Source organism: Barbus barbus, assembly GCF_936440315.1.
Source record: "Barbus barbus genome assembly, chromosome: 1".
Taxonomy (NCBI): Eukaryota; Metazoa; Chordata; class Actinopteri; order Cypriniformes; family Cyprinidae; genus Barbus; species Barbus barbus.
The window spans coordinates 15,080,792-15,104,303 of record NC_136729.1 but is presented as its reverse complement, the minus strand read 5'-3'; the positions used below and the strand labels follow the sequence as shown (position 1 = coordinate 15,104,303).

At 37.0% G+C, this 23,512-nt stretch overlaps 2 protein-coding genes across 2 annotated transcripts; one reads left to right on the top strand and one right to left on the bottom strand.

The window, feature by feature from the left end:
- Positions 1-1,688: 1,688 nt before the first annotated feature.
- On the bottom strand, positions 1,689-9,156 carry LOC306869529 (histidine N-acetyltransferase-like). The gene is made up of 4 exons (XM_079416284.1): positions 8,953-9,156; positions 4,048-4,271; positions 2,815-3,039; positions 1,689-2,711 (listed from the first exon to the last, which is right to left on the bottom strand). Exons 2-4 carry the CDS (start codon positions 4,261-4,263, stop codon positions 2,145-2,147), a joined length of 1,008 nt encoding a protein of 335 aa, XP_079272410.1. The 5' UTR covers positions 4,264-4,271; positions 8,953-9,156; the 3' UTR covers positions 1,689-2,144.
- A 4,849-nt stretch (positions 9,157-14,005) lies between these two features.
- LOC306880542 (snRNA-activating protein complex subunit 2-like) lies at positions 14,006-17,576 on the top strand. Its single transcript, XM_079434137.1, has 5 exons — positions 14,006-14,195; positions 15,001-15,262; positions 15,342-15,515; positions 15,949-16,492; positions 16,895-17,576. Exons 2-5 carry the CDS (start codon positions 15,047-15,049, stop codon positions 17,254-17,256), a joined length of 1,296 nt encoding a protein of 431 aa, XP_079290263.1. The 5' UTR covers positions 14,006-14,195; positions 15,001-15,046; the 3' UTR covers positions 17,257-17,576.
- Positions 17,577-23,512: the final 5,936 nt, after the last annotated feature.

Here is a 23,512-nt window from a genome sequence, read left to right as displayed (position 1 = left end):
GGAAACTGAAGCATTAATGTTTCTTGTGCTTCACGACTGTCTATTTTGAAACCGATTTCCTCTGAAAGCATGTAGCAGACATGAAGGATTTCGACATTTTCAGCCATAAAATCACTCCCCTTCTAAACAAACATAAATTTATATGTACACCTATACAAATGCAATAAACTGTCATTGGAACTACAGTTAATAATCTGTAAAATGCCTTTACTTTCAGAATCAAAAAAGACTGCCTGTTTGCCATTTATAAATACTGACTGCAATACAAGTCCCACATGCAGCTGTCCAAATGAAGGAGGAGAGGAGGCCCCCTTTTCGTCAGTGGATGTTGAGAGTTCATACAAGGGCGCAAAATAAGTCCACCTAATGAAGTCAACTCAGATACATAATTAGTAAAAAGAATAAAGACATTCTTGGCTTTAGTATAGTGGAACAAATTGTGGGTGGACTCTGTGAGGGCTTAAACTATAAGTTATATTATATATTTTCATAAGCATATATTAAGCTATAAATGAACTGAATTTGAATCTCATTCTGCCACAGTGCTTCAGGGAAAAGCACGCTGCAATCTGGGTTTGGGGCAAAGGAACTAAATATGGTTGTGAGGTTGTCTAAAGGCTTTTTCTGTTCTTCTTTTTCCATGTTGGTAATACTTCACTTTACTTTCTTCACTTCAGGCCAATAGAAGGAGATGATGTGTCCTATATGATTTTATCCACTCTTTTCCTCTGATAAATTGTGTCGATGTTTCAACTTCAAAAAATCAATTAAAAAACTTCAAAACTTCTTCATAGAGATGAGCAGTTGTCACTTGTTTTGCGCAGGTTTCAAATTGTCCTCATTTGTTTTCCTGATTCGGTGGGTGAACCACAAGAGCCAGCGTAAGATTTTCAGAGAAGATCATTATTATTATTATTTTGTTTAAAAAAAAATTTAATTGGAGCACCTATTTTGGACAGTTTTCCTTAAGATCACGTTGTTCTGAATCATATGATGTAACAAAATCACATACATAGGATGTATCAGTTAAATTAAAACTAATTATTTTTAATGAACTACAAGAACATTTATTTAAACATTTATTTATATATATATATATATATATATATATACATACACTTATATTTCCTGTGTTATGTATTTAGATGTGATCCAGCCAAATAGTCCACTTATAATTATTTTAGAACTAAAATATGTCAAATGATGAATCTAAAACAATTGTACATGTCTGTTTCATTATTAGTTATTAAACATATCTAACTGAATGTACTTCTAGCAATATTCCAGTGTATTATTGAAACTGCACTTCTACAGTTTGGTACAAATACTGATAGAACGTGATTTTAGCAAACAGGTTCAAGTAATTAAAACAAAAACTTGAGACTGTAATCTAAATGTATAAGCAAGTTCTTAGCCAGACATTTATAATTTGATACAGAGTTTAAAGCACTGCAAAGTACCTTTAGAGGAAGAGTTACTAATTTTTTGAGGAGCGTATTAGAAAGGTGTTCAGTTTTAGTATTTTCAAATTAATTAAAACTGCCTTTGAAGACCATTTCGTTCTCCATAAGGGCAGTCTGTCATAAAGTCCCAGAAATATAGTTTATTTTTCCTCTAAACACTCTAGCAGCTACAGTGCCACATTCTGAAAAAGCAACAGATACTAAAGTGAGATCCCATTTTTTTTTATCATAAAGTGCCCTAAAGATTGTGCAGTTTTCTTTTCAACTCAGCATGAGTAAATATGCTTTCACTGTCAGCGATGCCAACAAATGAAAGGGCCTGGAACAATTTGGGTACCTATTTTATGTAATCTAAAACTGCTCCCCTCTTTTCCAGTCCCTGACCTGTCAGTGCCACTGTATACAGTATTGCATATGGAAATAAATTAAATAACCTAAACAAGCGTCTACTACATTTATTCTAGTTTGTTCACTTACATGCATTTTATTTTAATTAGTTGTTGTTAAAATAAATTTAATCCTATGAGAGCATTTTCATTAAGCGGAATAGAACTGAAGTTTTTCCTCCCTTTAGAGTAGATATATTAGGTGGGGGTTTTTTTCTTTTAGGTGTTAAATTTCCTCTCGTTTATGTAGGTTTGGTGTCTAATTTTAAGGGAAGGTGTTTCTGAGGCTCCTCGACTAAACGACATCAGACTCCACAACGCACTGCTCTGTGTACTCCTTCACCAGCTCCACTTTAAGGGTCTCCCTAAAGAAATCAGCCATGGGCTTCCACAGCGCAGGCTCCAGGAACACCTGACACATGACGTAACCCTTCAGAGTGCCAGTGTGGCACCTCAGGTGGCACAGCAGCTGTTGTATGGCCAGCGTCAGGTCTTTACCAAACATGTCGATGTTGAGGTAGTACCAATCATCACCGATTGGCACACGGAACGGGAAGGTGCACAAGCTGGCCATGGTTGGGCGCCTTGCATCGTCAACCATCCAATCAATGTCCTTCTTCAGCAGGATGGCCATGTTGCTAGGCAGAGGCTTGAAGGGCTGCCAATCTTGAACGATGGTGGCATTGGGAAGGACACCCTGCATTAGAACATCGCTTAGGAAGAGCTGATGCACCTCTGCTGGCTCCAAACTGACCGGGGTGTTTGTGGTGGACAGACCCTCCCCCGCTACAGTGATATTAGGCCCAAGATCAGCAAGGCGTAATTTTAGGTCTTCGGCGCGGAAGCGCACCAGAAGAATTCCCTTCACATTTGAATTAGGTAACAGAATGAAGACAATGTGGCTTTAGCTGTTTTTATTTTAGGTCTAAACCAATGGTAAATATTTTATTGTAAATGGTTCTTACCTGTTTGGTGATGATCCGGTACTTCTGGAAGTCTTTTGGCCCCAGCTGGTCATCTCTTGTCAGTCTGCTGACTTTAATGTCGGGGTACTTGGACTTAACCAGTTGAGAACAAAAGCGAAGAAGTACCCCTGCCACACCTTTCCCCCTCTCCTGTGGGGCAACACGAAGCCCTTCCACCAGCATGGTCTCACCATCATCGATAACACACACTGACTCCAGTGCAATCTGGAAAATTTAGTTGCATAAAAAGTGAGTTATATCTACGATAGAGGAAAGAGAGAGTTTTATGGTGCTCTTTTGTCATTTCTGTCAGTTTAATTTTGGGATGCACAATTAATCAAAATGAAACTGAAATCGTGATATGGCTTAGTGCGTTTATAACATCACAGAAAGCTGTGATGTAATTAGAAAAACATAGTCTCATGCTCTGTGTGTTTCTGAGTGAACTATAGACTTGTGTTAATTCATGATCTGATATTTTCGATGTCTCAGAGCCACAATAAAGGCTGCACATGAACTCTATCTCTGCACACGCTGTGAGTTTGTCAAGTATTATGTGCATCTGGGAACACAATGTGCACTAGGTTCACTTCATTTTCACATTCGCAAAATTTCCAAAATGCTTGTGCATTCAGCATTTCAATCAATTTGTAATGATCTCCCTCAGCAGTTTTCTGCCAAAATAAAGGCTTGACGGTTTACCCTTGAAAGCAAAGAAATTAAGACATTAAATATTAGCTGTGTGAATATAAATTCATAAATAAATCTAAATATTCCTTTTTATTTTACTGTACAAATGTATTAGTAATATAACAGTAATATATGTATCTTTATTTTTATATATAGAAATTATTCTAAATATAAAAATATTTAATCGATTTATAACAGTGATTATAAATTAAAAATGTAAGTTCAAATAAATCATTATTAGAATTATTAGGTGCGATTTGGTTTATGTAAAGAGTGTTCCTAAGGCAGTGTGGTGTCTTTGCTTTTTTGCATGACGTTTTAGCAGCAAGTGTAATGAGATATTTTCAGTTTTGGTGAAATGTTATCATTTTAGGATTACTGTATGTACCTGTATGTTCTTTACATGTTTTGCCCAAAATAAAGTCACGTGGACTTGATTGACATTAGAATGAGTAAATGATTTTCATTTTTGGTGAACTATTCCTTTAAACCACTGAGGATGAAACATGCACTGCAATAAGCTCCTCATATCCGCTTTCTTACCACTTTGCCTTGCTTGCGAGCCAAAATGACAGTGCGGTTGCTCTCTTGCAGCCAGGCTTGATAGCGGGAGGGCAGATAGTCCAGGCCACCATAGATATCCTTGCTCATGGCCATGATGTCATCAAAGTCCTCCTCCGTCGCCACTGTAAAATGCAGCCCGGTCTGAGGAGGGGCCTCAGGGAGCTGAGAGCAAGGCAGGCTGTTTTCAATCTTCATCCTTAGAGCTGCGGACACAGATTTCAACTTCTATGATCTGTGACCCAAAAAGAGCTTCCATGCGACATTTAACTTCTCCCTTTGTAAATGTTTCCTGCTTTTTACATTTCAAGGATGTCTAGATAGCACCTTACAAAGCAAATTGTGTGAGGGTCGTTATCAGTTCAGTACAGTGCAAGGTTTGTGCCTATGTCGCAGTGTTTATCTTCCTGTGCCAACATTCCTGCAGGTTGGCATCAATAGCGGCAACTTGTAACCGTGCCCATACGCGAGACAGCCAACGCACATACACAGACATGTCCACCTCCTATTGCCAGAACCCTTAATCCTTTTTTTAATTCTCACTGAGCAGCACTGCCCTGGTTCCCAGTGGAAAATAAACACATTTTTGAAAGGACTTGGGAAATAATGGTGCGAGACGTCCAGGGGAAGGTGAAGCGGATGGGTAGGCAGATGTGTGCAGGCACGCATACATGGCTAGTCAGTGTCAGGGGATTGAAAGGCTGAAAATCTGTGTAGTGGGAGCAACACCGTGAACAAGTCACAGAGCAAACATTGTTTGCACCCCCTTGGGCCCGTACTGGTTGAGAAAGCCCTAGTACTTTTCCATTGATGCACTTCTGTAATGGGAAAACCCTCAGTGTCTGAAAGCTTATTTGGGTTTGGCAAACATGCATTGGGCAGGACTTTGTGAGGCTGTCACAAAATATATTCATTCATGGTTCATTTGCCAATTGCTATGCAATATTCGATTTCCAAATTTCCATGTGACTGTCTCTCGTCTTTCATTTGTCCTTCAATTTATATTGGGATAGTTCGCCTAAACTGATATTTCCATTGGGCTGAATCGATGTCTTCCCTAGTTTCCCTGAAGTCATGCCCTGTCTATGTCTAGGTAACCCTTATTAACCCCAAATTAATTTAGCTCTCAAATTAAGAGAACAAAATATCAAAGCACCAATTAGCAAATTCCATCAGGTTAGTGCAGTCTGTGAAGCTGGATAACAGTCCCTTAATGAGGTCCAAACAATCTTTTTAATATGTATTTATTTTTAGTTTCTTTAAAGATGCATGAAAACATACTCAAATCTTATATAACTATAACTCTTTGGGCATTCGCACCAATGTATTAATTAGTGTTTGTGAACATGCAGATATTGTGCATGACATCTTTAAACGAGATGTGTTATATAAATGCAAAAAAAAAAATTTTAAATCCTTCTCTGCTGTTATATCACAGGGCTTGTCATTTCTCCATGGGATAGACTTTAAAGTTGCCTCAGGCGGAGTTATTACAATTACGTCACACTGAAGAAGAGATTGAATGTGAAAACATATAACGTCAGAAGGCAAAAAGGTACTTTAAACATGCTTAGGGTAAAACAAAAATATGAAGTCAAGAAAATAACCGCATTGTTGAGTAGATCACGACAACCCAGGTGATGAAGACTGTAGATGTAGTTAACTAATAAAGTTCTTTTTTACAACTAACTGCTCACACACTTCTTCAGAGAACCTAACCATAATATTTGTGGAATCTTCCCTTTGTATTAATCTTTTTGAATTTAGCGGACACTTTTATCCAAAGCCACTTAGAATGTATTCAGAGTATACATTATATCAATTCATTCATTCCCTGGAACCCTTGACGTTGGTGTTGCTACCACTGCTCTACTACTGTACGAGACACTTCCCATCGGTTCTGTGGTTATAGATCTGGGCTGGTAATGTCAAAAGGTTTTAAGTTCAGTCACTGCAAAGAGTGATATGTGGACTGTAGTGAAGCACTTAACCCTGGTTACTCCAGGGGGATTATCTTTTTAATAAATGTACTGAGCATTGCTTTAAGTGTCTGTTAAATGACCACTTACTTAAATTAATACAACCAAGAAGTGATTATTGCACAGTTAACCCCTGCTCTCACTTTTCGTTCAAACTGTGACACTGCTATGGTCAAGTTGACTCTCATGATCTTATTGCACACTGCACAGCTGTAAGTATAGACAACTTAACATGTCCCTACAGTCTTTAACAAAGACAATGATTTGATGGTGTAGTGTCTGACCTGACCAGAAATTTGGTACTTCTAAATACTGGGCTTCTGAGATGAGAACAGTTTCAGTCTGATTGAGATTGCACTGATTGTAGACTTAAGTTTATTTTTCACTGCACTCTGTGTTTTACTGTATGCTCAATGCCTTTGTCAGTTTTAACAAGTCAGGCTATAGCCAGTGTTATAGCCGTTTTGCATCTTTGCAACAGCATGTTTTAAAAAATATGTCAGTCACTGTAAAAAAAATAACCATATGTGATATGGATATTGGTGTGAAAATGAATTGGGGGAGAATAAGGAACTTCACAAAAATTTGACAAGAATATGACCATCAAAAGGAGGCTGGCGTACTAAGAAGGTCAAAAGGATGTAAATGAATGTATTTTTAAGGAAGGTTAAAGAATGTCTCTGTTCTCTCTACGAGCTCATTGTGGAGCATTTACATAATCTTAACAGATAAAATCCTATTCAAAGAAAACATTTATCCTGTTTACCAGCCCTTTGCTTTGAAAAAAGAACAACATGCATTCACCTGAGCATCAAACATAATATAAATAAATAAAAAAACATGATAATGGAAAATAATACTGGCTTTGATAAACTGATCAAATATACTGGGCCATCCATTTTCTTGCATCATATAAGATAGAAATTAATTAATTGTATCACCCTATCTATTCGATTAATTCTTGACTCGTTTTATGTTCCCTTCTGTCTCAATCTATCTTTATCTAGAGGACAATACATTGCATTGCAATAGGTTCCCCTCCCATCTATTTGTTTATGTAAGTTCATTAGACCAGATTATGAGAGCTCAGAGGATAACCTTCAAAAATAATGTTGCTTTCATAATATTAAGATTTTAAATGCTTTTAATACAATTCAGCAAGAAAGATGTTTAACATATAGATTTAGAAAGCAACCAATACATAAGTGTTAAATGCAAATCAACCTATGCATGATGTACTAGAGACTCAATCCTATTAAATAAATTCATTCTCAGTGCTTTTTTCATGCAGTCTCAATCTGGTGTATAAACTGTCAATATCTTAATATGGAGCATACATTTAGGTCAGTGGCTGGTTATGTCCTGTCACATGTGCATGATGACATAAGTGGAGTCAAAATTATTGGCAAGCTCTGCGCGAATATGTGAAGAGAAAGGTGCATAAGAGCATTCTAAAAATATAGAAGAGATTATAATTGAACAGAATAGGAAAACAGCGGTGTAAAGATTCTTAAAACAAATACATGGAAAAAACAACAACATGACAGGTTTGGAACAACATGAGGGCGAGTAGATTGACCGAATTTTCATTTGTGGGTAAATTATCCCTGTATTCATCAATCATTCTTGATAACATCATAATGAACAAAAATTATTTGCATGCCTGAAACATTATTCTTGAAATGGGTTCCATCAAATTCAGACAATCAGGACTACATACTTCTCTTCTAGACATACTAAAAAGGCACGGAAGTGTGTGCATGCAATTAACTTAAATTGTGCTCATTAAATGCAGTACTGCAGTATGTGGAGCAACATCAAAAACCAAAAGTAGCACCACAAAATGTGCTAAGCATGACACTGGCACATGCCTCCCACCATGTCCATTAATAATGGGGCATGCCATATGTCTCTCCTACTTCTCGCGGTTATGTCATGTACACTGGAGTTTTCTTATGGTGCGTCAGCATAGGCATTCACGAGCCAGTGGAAAATAACTATGATGGGCCTGGCGAGCGGCGACTTCACACCACGAACGTACAAAACTGCCACAAAAATCACGCATCGGCCTACATTCGACTGCAACATGTACTGTACAATGTCATCCATTAACATTTCTATAAATATGATATAAATACAGCAGATATACAATGATGTCTTTAACGAATGGTGCATTCAGCATCTTTAAAGTCAAAGCTGTAATGTGTTCTCAGCATCACTGCAATACGACCCCTATTGATTCGCCCCGCCCCCACTCACTCGAAATACAAAATTAAAGCTATAATCAAATAAAAAGCCTTGCTAAGAAACCTTACTCTTATAAGGGTGCAGTACATATTGTATAAACGTCCATATGATGTTTCGTTTGAGTTTCAAATGAATCACCAGTAAATTCTAATATAAATTTTAAAAAAAATTAATTGTGCATAACGTCTTGACACGCCAAGCAGAGAGGCAATAGACAGGACTTCTTATCCTCTATTTACAAAACAGTTCCATTGTTAATATTGGATTACGCGCTAAATTTTTCATCATTCCATAAACGATGCATTATACCGGCATCCGACATAAATTGAAAAACGTCGCACGCAGAGAGACCAAACGCAAATAGGCTATTCGACATGAATGCCAACATATAACAAATCCTATAATGGGGGTCTCCGGCAAATTCTTTGCATTTCATTCATTGCCTTGTCGTCTGAGGGGTATTAATTTGGACCGTGGAAAATGGCCGTGAGACGCGAAAAAGGGTTCGAAAGATAATACACAGCAAATGCGTGATGTTCATGACAATTTGAAGACGTGAAAATTCAAGTACAATGGTTGTTTGAAGGCGTCGAGCCCTTGCCATACATAGACTGCACTAGCAAAATCCTTTCTAGCGGACACGGTAGATGATTTCACTTACCTCTGTGTCGTGCGTTGGATTTGTGAAGGATACAGAGGTCAGATTGACAGATGCTGAATAGATGTAAGCTTTCGTTGCACTGCGGTAAGATTAAAGGCAGAATATTTAGTAAATGCCGGTTCAGATTTACAATATATGAAGTATGAGGTCACTTTGAAGCCCCTCCTAGAATTCCCATCCCCATCCCCATCCCCCAGTAGGGATAAAAGAGGTATGCCAACCCCTTAAACCATCACCCAATCATGACCAATCTCTCTCTCCTCTCTCTTCGCCTGCCTCTCTCTCTCTCCATTTCTCTCCTTCACTCCCAGTGCGTCCGAACTCTACTAGGGCTGTTCTGTTGACTCAGTGCATGCTTTTCTTCCCTTGGTTTTTGCAACTTAAATGGATACTGTACATACACAGCTGAATTTGAGTAAATGTGCTTTGCATAAACAAAAGAGATGGTACGCAGGTGCTCGCACAAGTATCGAAATTGGTGACCTTTTCCAGGTCAAGGACCCAATGGTGGATAGAAAGACAGAGCATTTTATTCATATTAAATATTGTATAAAAACTTATGTTGTATTTTAAGCCTGGCATATTGTAGTATGCATATAGGAAAGTATACAAATATTTATTATATGTAGTTGCAATGTTTAAGACATTAAAAATGTCAATATTGATGTTTTTATTTAAAGTCTTATACTTGTAAATGAAATAATATACAAAAAAATAATAATAATTTAGCTAAACTTTTGCTGGAATTGTTGAAATTTTTGACAATACCACCCTCACAATATCCAAGATGTAGATTATATTTGTTCATCAACAATGAACATTCTTTATTGAAAACGATAAAAATGTCACAATAATCCACAAGTACAGTAATCCACCTGACTTCAGTCTATCAATTAACGTTGTGTGAAGTGAAAAGCTGTGTTTGCAATAAACAAATCTATAATTAAGGAGTTTTAACTTTAAACCAGGTGTGTCAAACTCAGTTCCTGGAAGGCCACAGCCCTGCAGAGTTTAGTTCCAGCCCTGCACCAACACACATATCGGCTGTGTCCAAATTCAGGGTCTGCATCCTTCGGAGTACTCATTTGAAGGATGTTACGTCACAGCGCCGCGACGAAGGCTGTCCAAATTCGTAGGATCCTTCAAATGCGGCCCACAAATACGTCCTCCTTTTCCCCGAATTGGAAGGATGGGTGTGGTGGATCCTTTCCCGTCCTACCTATCCCATAATTCTTTTCGGCAGAGCGTAATGGCGGACGAAGCGAGCGGTAGCGGAGTGGGAGAGGAGTTTCTCTGACAAAACAAGCTAAAGTTTATGCTTCGGCTCAATGAATTTGTAGGAGAAATTAGTAGAATACTTAAAAACAAATAAAAATAGGCTATAATGGCTTACCTGGATGTGACTGTCTTGTAGTCTGATATAAAAAACTCTCCGACAACGAGCAAAGAACGTATTTAATTTATTTAATTGCTTTATTTCTTCCAAAATAATTAAAATGAGAATTAAAATGAGGAGAATAACTCTTTGTTTGTCCATTTTCCCGCTTCTTGCTTGGCGCTGTCACGGTTGCTAGGCGACAGGTTATGAGCAACGGGTAAGGGAGGGAACTGAAAGAAGGGTAGGCTGTCCAAATTCACAAACACCGACTTCCGGGTTTTGCGGACGTCGGAGGATCCCTCCTCCTTCAACCGGGTAGGAAGGATCCTAAGGAGGATGCAGACCCTGAATTTGGACACAGCCATCATGTCGTTTTAAAATAAGGCTAAAGGACTTGATTAGCTGGAACAGGTGTGTTTCATTTGGGTTGAAGCTGAACTCTGCAGGGCCCTGTCCCTCAAGTAACTGAGTTTGACTCCCCTGCTTTAAACCTTGGTTGCTGGCCAAAATACCAGTCCATAATCCAACAATTCCTCCAGTAATTAAAAAAAACCCATCAAAATCCACCAACATATTTGCTAGAACTGTTTTGGACTTATCGATTGTAGGCTAAATGACTCTCCATCTGTGCGTATTACTCTCTTAAGAGACAAATTCTACTGGAGAAAGCAATATCATGGAAAGAGGACTCGTATTTTAGCTGGAAGCAATAATCACAAGTTAATAACATCTTAATGATAGATTTGTATTACAACCCTGAAGCTTATTGTGATGTTTTTATCAGCTGTTTAAACTCTCATTCTGATGGCACCCATTCACAGCAAAGGATAAATTATTTAACATATATTCCGCTGAAGGTGAGCAGAGTTGATCCCATGTGCAGTTTACTGAATTAAATACAAAGCTAACACTATGACTTGACTAGAACATGAACCTGACCTTGATAAAGACTCATGGGTTACATATAGCTAGACAAGGCACAGTAGAAACAATAGGGTTATATACACAAGGACTAATGACTAAACAAGACACACCTAAATGCAGTCAAGACAAAGAAACAATGACAAGACTGATTATATAAACCAATGAAAACCAATTAATCGCTCTTGCGGTACTTTGATGTCATACACAGAAAGATTTGCGCAGTGCCTTTTCTAGTTGAACACACCTATGAACAGCGGAAGGGCATGACCAGATCAGATGAAGGGCATCACATGACATGACAGGAACCATGGTTACAACAAGACAGCACATCAAAATAAAAGACAAGGAAACATGAACAAAACTGAAAACAGACATGGCAGCTTCCAGGAAGGTGGTGGAGCGGAGATGGACAAGGGGGATGGGATGGATTTTTCACATGCTATTGTTGCTGGATCCCATGCAGTACTACCAAGAACCCCCTGACTTCCTTTTTGAAGATCCACTGATGTAGTGCTGTGTTTTATGAAGGCACGTGTGGGTTTATTATTTTTCCATTTGGCTAACTACTTTATTTATAAATTAGACATAAATTAAATATGACTTACGTCATAATGGTTAACGTCATGTAACACTGAAGACAAGAACTGTCATTGACACCAATGAAACAAAATAAGTAATTCATAATACATTTCAGATTAGACATAACACAGACTGGAAAAGCTGACAGATATCTCTAACAATGATACTCTGTCCATGCTGACACTAATGCAAAATCCTTTCATCGCCATTAGGGCAATTTGAACTACAACTGTAAAAAAAAAAAGAAGTTGAGCAAACTTAATAGTTTAAGGCAACCAGCTTCAGCAGATTTTTTAGTTTTCTCAACTTAATTTTAGGAGATTCTTGAGTTTTCTCAACTTTTTATTGTATAAACTTGTATAAACAAGTTGAGAAAACTCAAAAATCTGCTGAAGCTGGTTGCTTTAAACTTGTCAAGTTTGCTCAACTTTTTATTTATTTATTTTTGTGCTGTAAAAAATCAAAAGTTGAGAGAACTTGAACGTTTAAGGCAACCAGCTTTAGCAGATTTTTTAGTTTCCTCAATGGTGGCGGTGGGGTTATGGTATAGGCAAACGAACACAGGTGCATTTTATTGATGGCATTTTGAATGCACAGAGATAGCGTGACGAGATCCTGAAGCCCATTGTTGTGCCATTAATCCACGACCATCACCTCATGTTGCAGCATGATAATGCACGGCCCCATGCTGCAAGAATCTGTACACAATTCCTGGAAGCTGAAAACATCCCAGTTCTTGCATGGCCAGCATACTCACCGGACATGTCACCCATTGAGCATGTTTGGGATGCTCTGGATCGGCGTATACCGGCGTATTTTAGAGTGGCCTTTTATTTATTAAGGCACACCTGTGCAATAATCATGCTGTCTAATCAGCATCTTGATATGCCACACCTGTGAGGTGGATGAATTATCTCGGCAAAGGAGAAGTGCTCACTAACACAGATTTAGACAAATTTGTGAACAATATTTGAGAGAAATAGGCCTTTTGTGTACATAGAAAAAGTATTAGAGCTTTGTGTTCAGCTCATAAAAAATGGGGGCAAAAACAAAAGTGTTACGTTTATAATTTAGTTCAGTGTAAATACAAATTCAGCCTGAATACTGCATTCTTGATTTGGTCTTACAGAGTCATGTTGAACTAACGTTAATTCAAATAAATAGATGTTCTCAAAATGTTCACAAAAGTGTATTCACACCAGGAAAGTCCGCTAGTTCACTTGCTTTGGTCCAAAATACAATGTAGTTGTTTTTTTTCTGAGATCACCTCTTCAGCTGGGTCTCGGTACGGTTGTTTGGTCCGCACCCGATTGCTGTATTCACATTTGCCCAAAAGGTCCTCACCAAAGGGGGTTTCGAATTTGAGTTAGATTCAGTCGAACCAAACAAGACAGGTGTGAATAAAAACGGTCTATGGTTAAACTCATAAATAGCTACAACGGGGGTAATAAGTTCTTCCTTACTTAAAAAAAAAACCTAAACCTCGACACTGGATAAAACCTGTTATGCTTTTGGAGAACATTGACGTTTTTTATATATTGGTTATATAGCTCTGTTCTATGGGTAGCGTGGCCGAGCGGTCTAAGGCGCTGGATTAAGGCTCCAGTCTCTTCGGGGGCGTGGGTTCGAATCCCACCGCTGCCAAGATATTTTTAATGTATGACGACAGGTCAAAATAGTTAGCAATACTAGTATGCACGATTTCATAAACTACTGGTATATGTCTAAATGTCTACATGTTCCGTTCCAACACAGGCGGAAGTGTTTTACCGGACTGATGAAATGCCGGATCAGAGTTCACAGATCTCGACAGAAATGTCTCTTTATACCAACTTACATCGAAAAAATAAATAAAATAAAACAGACTGACTTACTTTAGGTTCCAAATATTTTTTCATTTCATTGCCCCTTTAAACAAGTGTAACAGACAAATATACAGTGTGTAATAGACAGTATATTTACTTGGAGTGAGAAATTAACTTTTGTGTGAGGTTTGAGCGGTCTCTAGTGGCCTGTTTAACAAACGACAATAGTACTATTGTAATACCACTGACTGTATAATATGTCTTTTCTAACATATTTTCATTCATTATATTTTTAATCTATATGTTGAAAAACAAATGAGAACGGTCCAGTTGGATCTTTGCAATCAGAATTGTACAAACGCATTTTAGTCTCGTGGTTTTTGAACCTTCCGGTGACTCGTAGCGAGATACGGGTATTATCAAAACTGTTTTCACGGAACTTTAAGGCTCATCTACTTTACTTTAAATGATTATATTTGATGGCTGCCGCACAATCCTGTCATAATGAAGCCGTGTGAATAAAGTGAAAAAACTGGCGCTGTCCTACACTCCATTTTGTAAGTAACTTATCTGTCATATGGTGTGGAAGCTGTCGGTGCTTTTTTTGAGATAATAAGCAGTGGCTCTAAGAAGCAACATATTTTCGCACTCACCGTGCAGTGAGTTGAAGTATTCAGTGTATTTGTGTTAAGACGGCAGGCTTTTGTAGGCCTTTGTTTCGATGTTCATACACATTCCTGCAACAGCTGTACTATGCTAGTTGCTCAGATATATTCTGCATACCAAATTAGACTTTCATGACATCCCTATAATTCACCTGATCAAAACATATATATAAACCTTGATTGGAGTAGAGAGGTTATGGAATTTTTTACCTACAAACATTCGAAGCATTGACAGATACTCAGTTTTTAAAACTAATCTTAAGCACTGGATACTATCAGAACAAATGTGCAACCACTAATGACTGTGTTGTAAGTCTTGTGTTTTTTTATATATTGTTTTTTACTTTTCTGGATATATGTATTGTGATGTTCTATGTGGTGTATATGTAATATTAAATGTTATTTAATTTGTTTACCTGCTCAGGGACAGCAGATGTAAATTAGCTATTAGCTAACTCTGGTGCAATTACTTTTAATTGTGCATTGTCCCTGTAAAAATAAACAATAAAGTAAAGTAAAGGACATACTCCAGAACGTTTCTACCACTTAGATCAATAAAACTCCCAACTTTTCTTTAAAGCTAAACATTTAAACATTTCTCCTCCAAGGTTTTCTTAAAGGAAAGTTTAATCTTTTTAAAAAACATTTTTATGTTTTGTTGTTGTTAAATTTTGATATTTCCTTTTTCATACAACAGGCAATTTCAAAGTACATGGAATATGACTTTTATGTAATCTGCAACTATGAAACCTCCATTTCGTCGGCGAGCTGAACCATCACGCTTTATGCTTAAGAGCACTGAGGAAGAGCCGTCAGTGAATACCAGATCTCTCTGCAAAGGATGGATTCGCAAAGATCTTCAGAGCTTTTTGCAAGCTTTGAAACATCAGCAGAATTTTGAATCGGAAATAGATCTGACTGAGATTCAAAAGAAAGTTCCCCACCGTTCTCTCAAAGAGGTAAGCTCATCGACACCAAATTGTGGATGAACATGCACATGGCCATTGTAATGCAATTGTTATTACTGTTTGATTTCAGATCGAAGACCTGATAATGACCCTGAAGTCACGTGTGCTACAGAAGGTGTATCTACAGGTCCAGAGTCAGAGGAGAGAGGAGCGCAAAGCTAAAGTTCCTATTGAATTGTGGGCAGAGCTGGTACAGAAAATCTCTAGACCCCACGAGAAGACTATTTCTTCTGCATTTTCCCAGGTCTGTATGGGACATTTGAGAAATTACACCAGACACCACACCAAGAACTGTACAGGTTCACCTCAATAACTTAGTCTGACTGCACAAAAATTCAAACAAAGTTTGAAGCTGCTAAAACAGTCACTACATGGAAGTGGAAAAATTGTGATGGATAATCTTTGTATTTGATAATGAGGTTATATTTACCTACTTATAAACTAATAAATTTTACATTGATGTGTATTCTTGCACCATAAGTATGTAATTTCAGCAACTGATTCTGTCATTCTCTTATGATGCTTATATATGACTTCTATTTATAGCACACCTAGAGAGCAAAGTACGTAAAACTTATCAGTCACTTACAGTGTACAGTATCTGACTTATTTTATTGCCTTTGTCATCTTAATGACTCTTATAGCAGATAAAATTTCTGTTTTTACTTTGTCATCAGATGCTTGTGATTGCTGCTGTTGAGCCCTGTGGCCTGATGCACTCTGAACCTCCACACCCCATCATCCAAACACCCGCTTTCTCAAGTCTTCACCCTGTCCAGTCCCCTAAAACCCCCTCTCGGCCTTCTGCCTCAGAGATGAGCCCAAATCCCAGTGTTTCTGCTCCCTCAGCTGCATCTCATATTCATCCTGACTCTAGTTCTAAAGCTGTTGACCTTCTTAGCCAGTTGGGTAATGCATCAAGCAGTTCACCTCTAGTGCCTAAAACACCTGAAACACCCACACCAAGGTCCTCACAGATGACAAGAAGCCCAAGCCAACTGCAGGCAGAAGCAGAACCAACAGTGTCCAGTCCTGTTTCCACTGGTCCAGTGTCACCATCAGTTTCCCCAAATAGGCACAATCAAGTTCAGTCGGAACTGTTAGATCATGATTACCCAAGCAAACCAATAACGCTGAAGTGTGTTGTGAATTTTGACAAGATTTATCAATATTTAAGTGACGTTGACTCTAAAACCTGCAATTCAGCTCTTACGTCAATGGGTAAGTAAATGATACATTTACATATATTCTGTTAAACATTTGAATAAATTACACTCTTCGTGAGCATTTTACACATTGTTTCAGGAATGTGGAAGTTAGATCAACTTAAACGCATAGTTCACCCAAAAATGTCAATTTATTTACTTGCCATCTTGTCGTATAATGTTCTTTATTCTTTGGAACATAAAGATATTTAGTATTTATAAGAATGTGGATCAGTGTTGTTGACTTTCACTTTATCTTCATAAACACTTGAAACATTTTTCTGTATAAGTCATTCCTATAGGAATGACATGAGAGTGAGTAAAGACACCATTTTCATTTTGAGTGAACTAGTATCCCTATTTAGATATGTGAACAGCACTCTACTTTTTTCTCATGTTTTCCAAATTCCATCCTCAGAGAGCGCAGTGCTGTTGGATATGCTGATGTGTTTGCCTGAGGAGCTCCCCTCACTGGACTGCAAGGAACTTCAACATCATTTTCTCCAGTTACACTCACAGCTCACCCAACCTGCAAAAATGCCAGCTTCCACTTCAAACAATGAAAGGGACGTCCAGCAGGCTAATATAGCTGATTCGACTGCATTAACACACAAACTCAGGACTGCTGTGGGATCCACTGAAGAGCCCTCCAGTGAGTCATCTGTCACAGAACCAGCAAAGGACAAAAAAGACTGGGCTACAGCTGGCACCTGTCCTCTCAATCCTTTGTTAGTTCCAGTAGCTTTGCTGAAAAGATCGACCCTGGATTCTGAGAAATGATATGCTTAGCCAGTCTCAGTTGAATTCTGAAGAGGTTCAGCCTAATTAACATTAATACGTTTACTTTGTTACAGGTTCAGATGTTGTTCTGTCTTTTGTTTGGAAAATGTGTGCGCATAAATTATTCATATTGTTTCACTAAACTTGTGTTGATATTTCAGAATGATAATTCTGTTAAAACAAGTTTGTTATAAAAATAACCAGGCCTAAAACATAAAAAAATAAATTTCATTAAATACTAAACCATGTGTCTACATATTCAAATTGTGATGAATTTGCAATTTGTATGTCTGTTAAAAAAAAAAAGCACTTCCCAAGGTAAACTGAATTGGATGCATGGATTCTTGTGAAGCTCGAGTCAAAGTTTCAGAGGCTCTTTTGGTTCCAAAGTTATCATGTGGTGCAACAGGACTCATTGGTCATCATGTAAACACATTACTCACTTGTGTAACGCTACTCAATCAAAAAGGTAATGCTTTATTATAGTGGTACTTAACCCAGTGTTTCCCAAACCTTGTAACTGAAGGCAAACCTAGGCCACTGTACACATTTTGGATTTTACTCAACTATTTCAGGGCTGCATTTCCCAAAAGTTAATCATAGCATTGGGGACAATGGTTCTATGATCAGTTTAGGCATACAATGCTTTTGGGAAACACAGCCCAGGTCTTGGACTCTATACTAACGAGCTAATGAGTGGAATCAGATGTGTTTGATTAGGAAAAGTTTGAAAATGTCAGATATAATGATATAGCTAATGCACTACAGTAAGTATTTACATTTTGCCTACTGTAGTGCCACGCTATATCTGATGGATGTGTATGGGATACAATTCTCATGAAAGAGTAGGCAAGTAGTAGCCCACCTGGATGACCTACTACTGCCTACTACTTTACGAGGGAGGATTTGTGTATGGTAGTGAAGCGACGCAACTGATGCTGGTCGGTTCATAGGCAAATGTTATTAGCTTGGTCCCTCACAATTTTACACCTCACTCGTATCTAATCTGGAATAAGAATCTACTGTATAAACATCTCTCAACTTTTGAATCAAAATGGTTCAATCTGTAATTACACTGAGTTTTTAGCTAAGCATGGAATTCCTGTTAGTCCGAAAGAGTTTGCAATTGTTGCTGATGCAGTGGCACATGGGGTTCTTGTGCATTTAGAGGTCTTTCTCTTCCAATCTCATGTCACTCAGTGGATCTTTGGAAAACATTTGTTGGAAAACAGTGCCTTACATCATCCAAGTAAAAAAAACAATAAGAAAATCAGAGTTTTGTTTCAGATGGAGTCTATTTCTGTGCCTTATGTAGTTTGGGTCATTACCTCACAAGTATTTACTAACAAAACGAGAGAAATTGCATTTAAGTTGATTCACAGAATTTACCCGGATAAGTGCTCTCTTAAAAGACTTAAGAATGATATTAATACCAACGGTTCTTTCTGTTTAGAAAACAATGAAACTTCTTTATATTTATTCTGGAATTGCTCTTACACAACATCATTTTGGTGCGACTCTTGACTTTATCAAATGTTATGTGAATCCTAATTTTGAGTTTACTTATAGCAATGTCATTTTTGGCTTTCATGAATGTGAAAAAAAGGTATGATGCTTATTTTATAAACCTTATTTTCCTTTTAGTTAAATATCGTATTCATACATGTAAATTTTCTAAAAAAAAAAAATTGTACGATTCAAACTTGAAATGAAAATTTATTTTGATTCTATTGAGTTCTCTACGAACTTGAAAGCCATAAGAACAATGGGTCTCATTCACTAAACATGCGTACGCACAAATTTTGCGTGAAATGTGTGTACGGACGTTTTCACGAATAAATCATAATTCATCAACAACTTTCGTACTAAAATTTATTCTATATGTACGAAAAAATTCAAGAACAACTTGTACCACACGTACGCAACAATCATGTACGCCCGGGGCCTTATAAACATGTATAAAGGATCCTACATATAATTAGATTTGTTATTTGCAGGGTGGCTGAAAAGTAACTAGACATTAAAATTGAAAATAAAGTATAATTAGAGGTCCAATTTTATATATATATATATATATATATATAATTAGAGGTCCAAACAACAAATCACCTGATCTATCCTTATATAAACGGTGATTATTGTGTCTCACCTTGTGTTTGGAGGCATGGCACACTTGGTACTGCTTGAAGACATTTTTTTTTTTTTTTTTTTTTTTTTTTAAGCATTCAATAAAAAAAATAAATAAAAATGATGCTGGTCGGTCACGTGATAATTACAACATAGCAGATGTATAGGCTACATCCAGATTACCTTTCATACTATACCAAATGTAGGCGAAGTAATTATTCAAAATATGTATCTACTTGCGAGTAAGCGATTTCAGATGCAGCCCAACACTACACGTTTTCAACCTTTTCCTAATTAAACACATCTGCTTTCACTCATTAGCTCATTAGTAGAGACTCCAAGACCTGGGGCCTCATTTGTTAAGGACCCCTATAACAAAGTATTACCTTTTCGATTGAATAGCATAATGTTTAATGAGTAATATGTTTACATGATGACCAATGAGTCCTGTTGCACCACATGATACCATTTGCAACATTTCTCAATTATCATTTACTGGTTATCTGTGAGATGTGTGGCTTCCCACCCAACATGACCTGTGTAACTCACCATCTATCACACTGTTTGTCATGCAGCTGATGATAATATATCTGAGATAAAGCAACGCCCTTTGTGAAACACTAGGTTGTAAAATCAAATACGTAAGTAGGGGGTGAGGTAGGGTGGGGCTTGTATAGAATAATGTAACTAAATCTTAAGAGAATAAAAAACCATGCAGTAGAATATACAGTAAGGAAGCCCATGAGCTGTGCTCTTGCAAGAAGAACAAAGTATTACATGCCTGAGAATAGAAAAAAGGCACTTTATTTTACAATCATGTTACTTGTGTACACACAATATACTTTTTATAGTAATTACAATAACTAAGTAATAAGTAGGTACTAACCCTGAACCTATGCCTAAAACCAACCCTACCCCGTGTAGTAACCTTATATTACTAGTACTATCTTAGGTAGGTACACTATAAGTACACTGTAAGTGCATGTACTGTAAAATAAAGTGCAACCGAAAAAATGTATTTGGTTGAATTTTGAGTGAATTTACAGTGAAAAAGACGACAACTAAAACAATTGAGAATATAGATAATTTATTTTAACATAAGGAAGAGCTAATTTACAAACAACATCTTAAGTGTAATGGTAATAAAATAAATAATTTGTGGTTAATGTCATTTAAAAAACAATTCATATTGATGCAACGTGACATTAAGACTAACAATAATAAAACGTGAAGTAGCACTAATATAAAGTAAAGCCTGTAAAAATGATATCAGTCTACGCTGTATTCTTATATTACTACATTCATTATTTTAATAACATAGCAGAAGGGAAACAGGACATTTCCGAAGTTTCACTGCTTCTCATCATCATGTGATCAAACACAATGTGGTCAGATGATGTTTGCCACACATCTGATACAGAAAATATGAACAATTGTACTACAATAGTAGATTTTATGGTATAAATAGAACTACAGATACATTCAATATGTCATACATGGCCATCCTGCTTGAGTTTCTAAACTTAGAATATCCCACTTAAATATCAAAAGATGTCCGGATCTGAGGTCTGTCCACTCTCATCTGTTATGAGCAAAACAAATAATGTGTAATTATCAAAAAACATGACAGTAATGATGTTGAAATACTTCTATTCCATTCCAAGGAATTTAACTGTAAAAATCATTGGCTATTTTGTAGCAGGTACCTTCATATGGAAATATGTAGTGTAGTAAAAGGGCTCAATAATTAAAATCTGTCCTTTATCAACCAGATAAAGGCTATTGATGAAAGTAGTAATACTGTTTGCAAGAACAACATATGCTGCTGAGTGTATATCTGTGTATCGTCTCAGTACTCACAGACTGATCCCTCTGAAAATACCGGAGATGAATATCAGGTTCAGGTGAGAATCTCTGGGTGTAAGATCGATCCGAAGATAAATACGGTTTATATATTCCGAAACTTCCCCGCTCATGTATCCCTTCCGCTGAGTATACCGGATTATTATATCTGTCAGCTGGAAATATAAAAGAGGTATGTTGACTAGCTTGTTAAACAGGAGAATGTATATTCTATATATTATATTTATACATAGCGTAGGTTTATTTTAGATCAGCCGACAGTGCTCTTGATTGTATCAAAATGAAAATACAGGGTTTCTTGCCTAGAAACTCTTAAGAAATAAAGAAGTCACAATTTATTAAAAAATAATTGATTGTTTACTTATTAATTCAGATTAAAACCAAATGTTTTATCTAATTTACTGAAATAACAGTACTGCTAACAGTATTTTTAACTGCATAAAGCAAATAATAATTTGGTGGATAATACAAATATTCAGTTACTATCTACAGCCAGCAATTGTTGAATGATGCAGAAAATATATTCACCTGTGTATGATGTTTTCTTTATTGGTGGCCACTCAAAGTCATCCTCTAACCATTCTTTGACTAGTTCTTGCTTAATGTCCTTATTCCTGTATGACAAAGAAATTAGTTATGGGCAGGAAGACATAAAAATGCATTTTATTGCAAGAACATCATATTTTTCCCAATACACATTATAAACATTTAAATAACAGAATATGCTGTTTTCAGTAAACATGAGAGATCATATAATCAAAGATTTGGGGGGGGGGCTGTCAGAAAGTTTTCGATCGTACACAGATTCAATGGCAGGATCGTAGCCTTTATATTCAGTGGTATAGCTAAACGGACAAATGGTATTAGAAAATGTTCAAACTAATAGCAGAGTCCAAGCAAACTGTTTTTTCTTATGTTATTTTCAGGGCATTGAAACAAATCTGTTATGTTTGTGTGCAAATCCATCAGAGCATATTGATCCTGTAATGATCTTGTGTTCACAGGGACTGAACAGCTCGCTGTCATCAATAGAAACATGTGTTTATCTGTCCACTCACTGATGATCGACAGATGTCGACTGATGCTACGGGATAACGACCCAGGAGTAAATTATTCTGCAGAAAAAATATGACTTCTGAGTATGATATATGATTGGCCAGAGGAGAACTGGCCCCCCGACTGATCCTGGTTTCTCCCAAGGTTTTTTTCTCCATTCTGTCACCGATGGAGTTTTGGTTCCTTGCCGCTGTCGCCTCAGGCTTGCTTAGTTGGGGACACTTATTTTCCATGATTACATGATTGCACAGATACTATTTAAACTGAACTGAGCTGAATGATGACATCATTGAATTCAATAATGAAATGCCTTTAACTGAAAATTGAGTGTTTAATCTTGTCATTTTACATTACTGACACTATTTTCCTATTCTGATATTGGAAAGTTGCTTTGACACAATCTATATTGTTAAAAGCGCTATATAAATAAAGGTGACTTGACTTGACTTCTGGAGTGGCCTGACCTCAACCTGATTAAAATGTTTTGGCATGATCTCAAGACACCAGACATCCCATGAACATTGCTGAACTGAAACAGTTTGATAAAATGTATGCAATGAATTACCTCTTCACCGTCTGTTTGTTTATTGCGAGATAAGCTGTCAGGAATGCTACAGTTATCACTGCTATGGCTGCCACTATTCCCAATCCAGCATAAAATCCAACTTTGTGCACTTGGAAATCGCAATCCACTCCCAAGTACCAGTAAGAATCAGTATGGAGGCAACTAAAGGAAAAAAGCATTAGAAGCGTTTTTACATTTTCTGAGAAATGTCTGCACATATTTTTTACTGCTTTGTAATTGCTTTTTATGCTGTCAGAATGATGACAATGAACATTGAGAAATATATTTTAATACAGAAATATACTTCAAGCTAGTCATTTAGCAGATGCTCTTATTTAAAGTAACAGTACACTTATGATGGAGACAGACCTTTCCAGTCTAGAGCTTTAACCACCACATCCCCTAAAGAGGTGCCTCTCTTTGTCAGAGAAGACTAAAAAAAATATCATAAAGAATATAGTTAAATAAAAGTACATACAAGCAGGATGGACCTTTTCTAGTAACTTCACAGGTGCCGCTGTTCCTGCATGTTTTTGGATTAGGATTATCTATATGACATTTAGTCACACACATCACTTTGTCTTCCAACTGAACTAGATCATAATACTGCAGGACGTCTTCAGGAAAGTTTATTGCAGCCTTGGC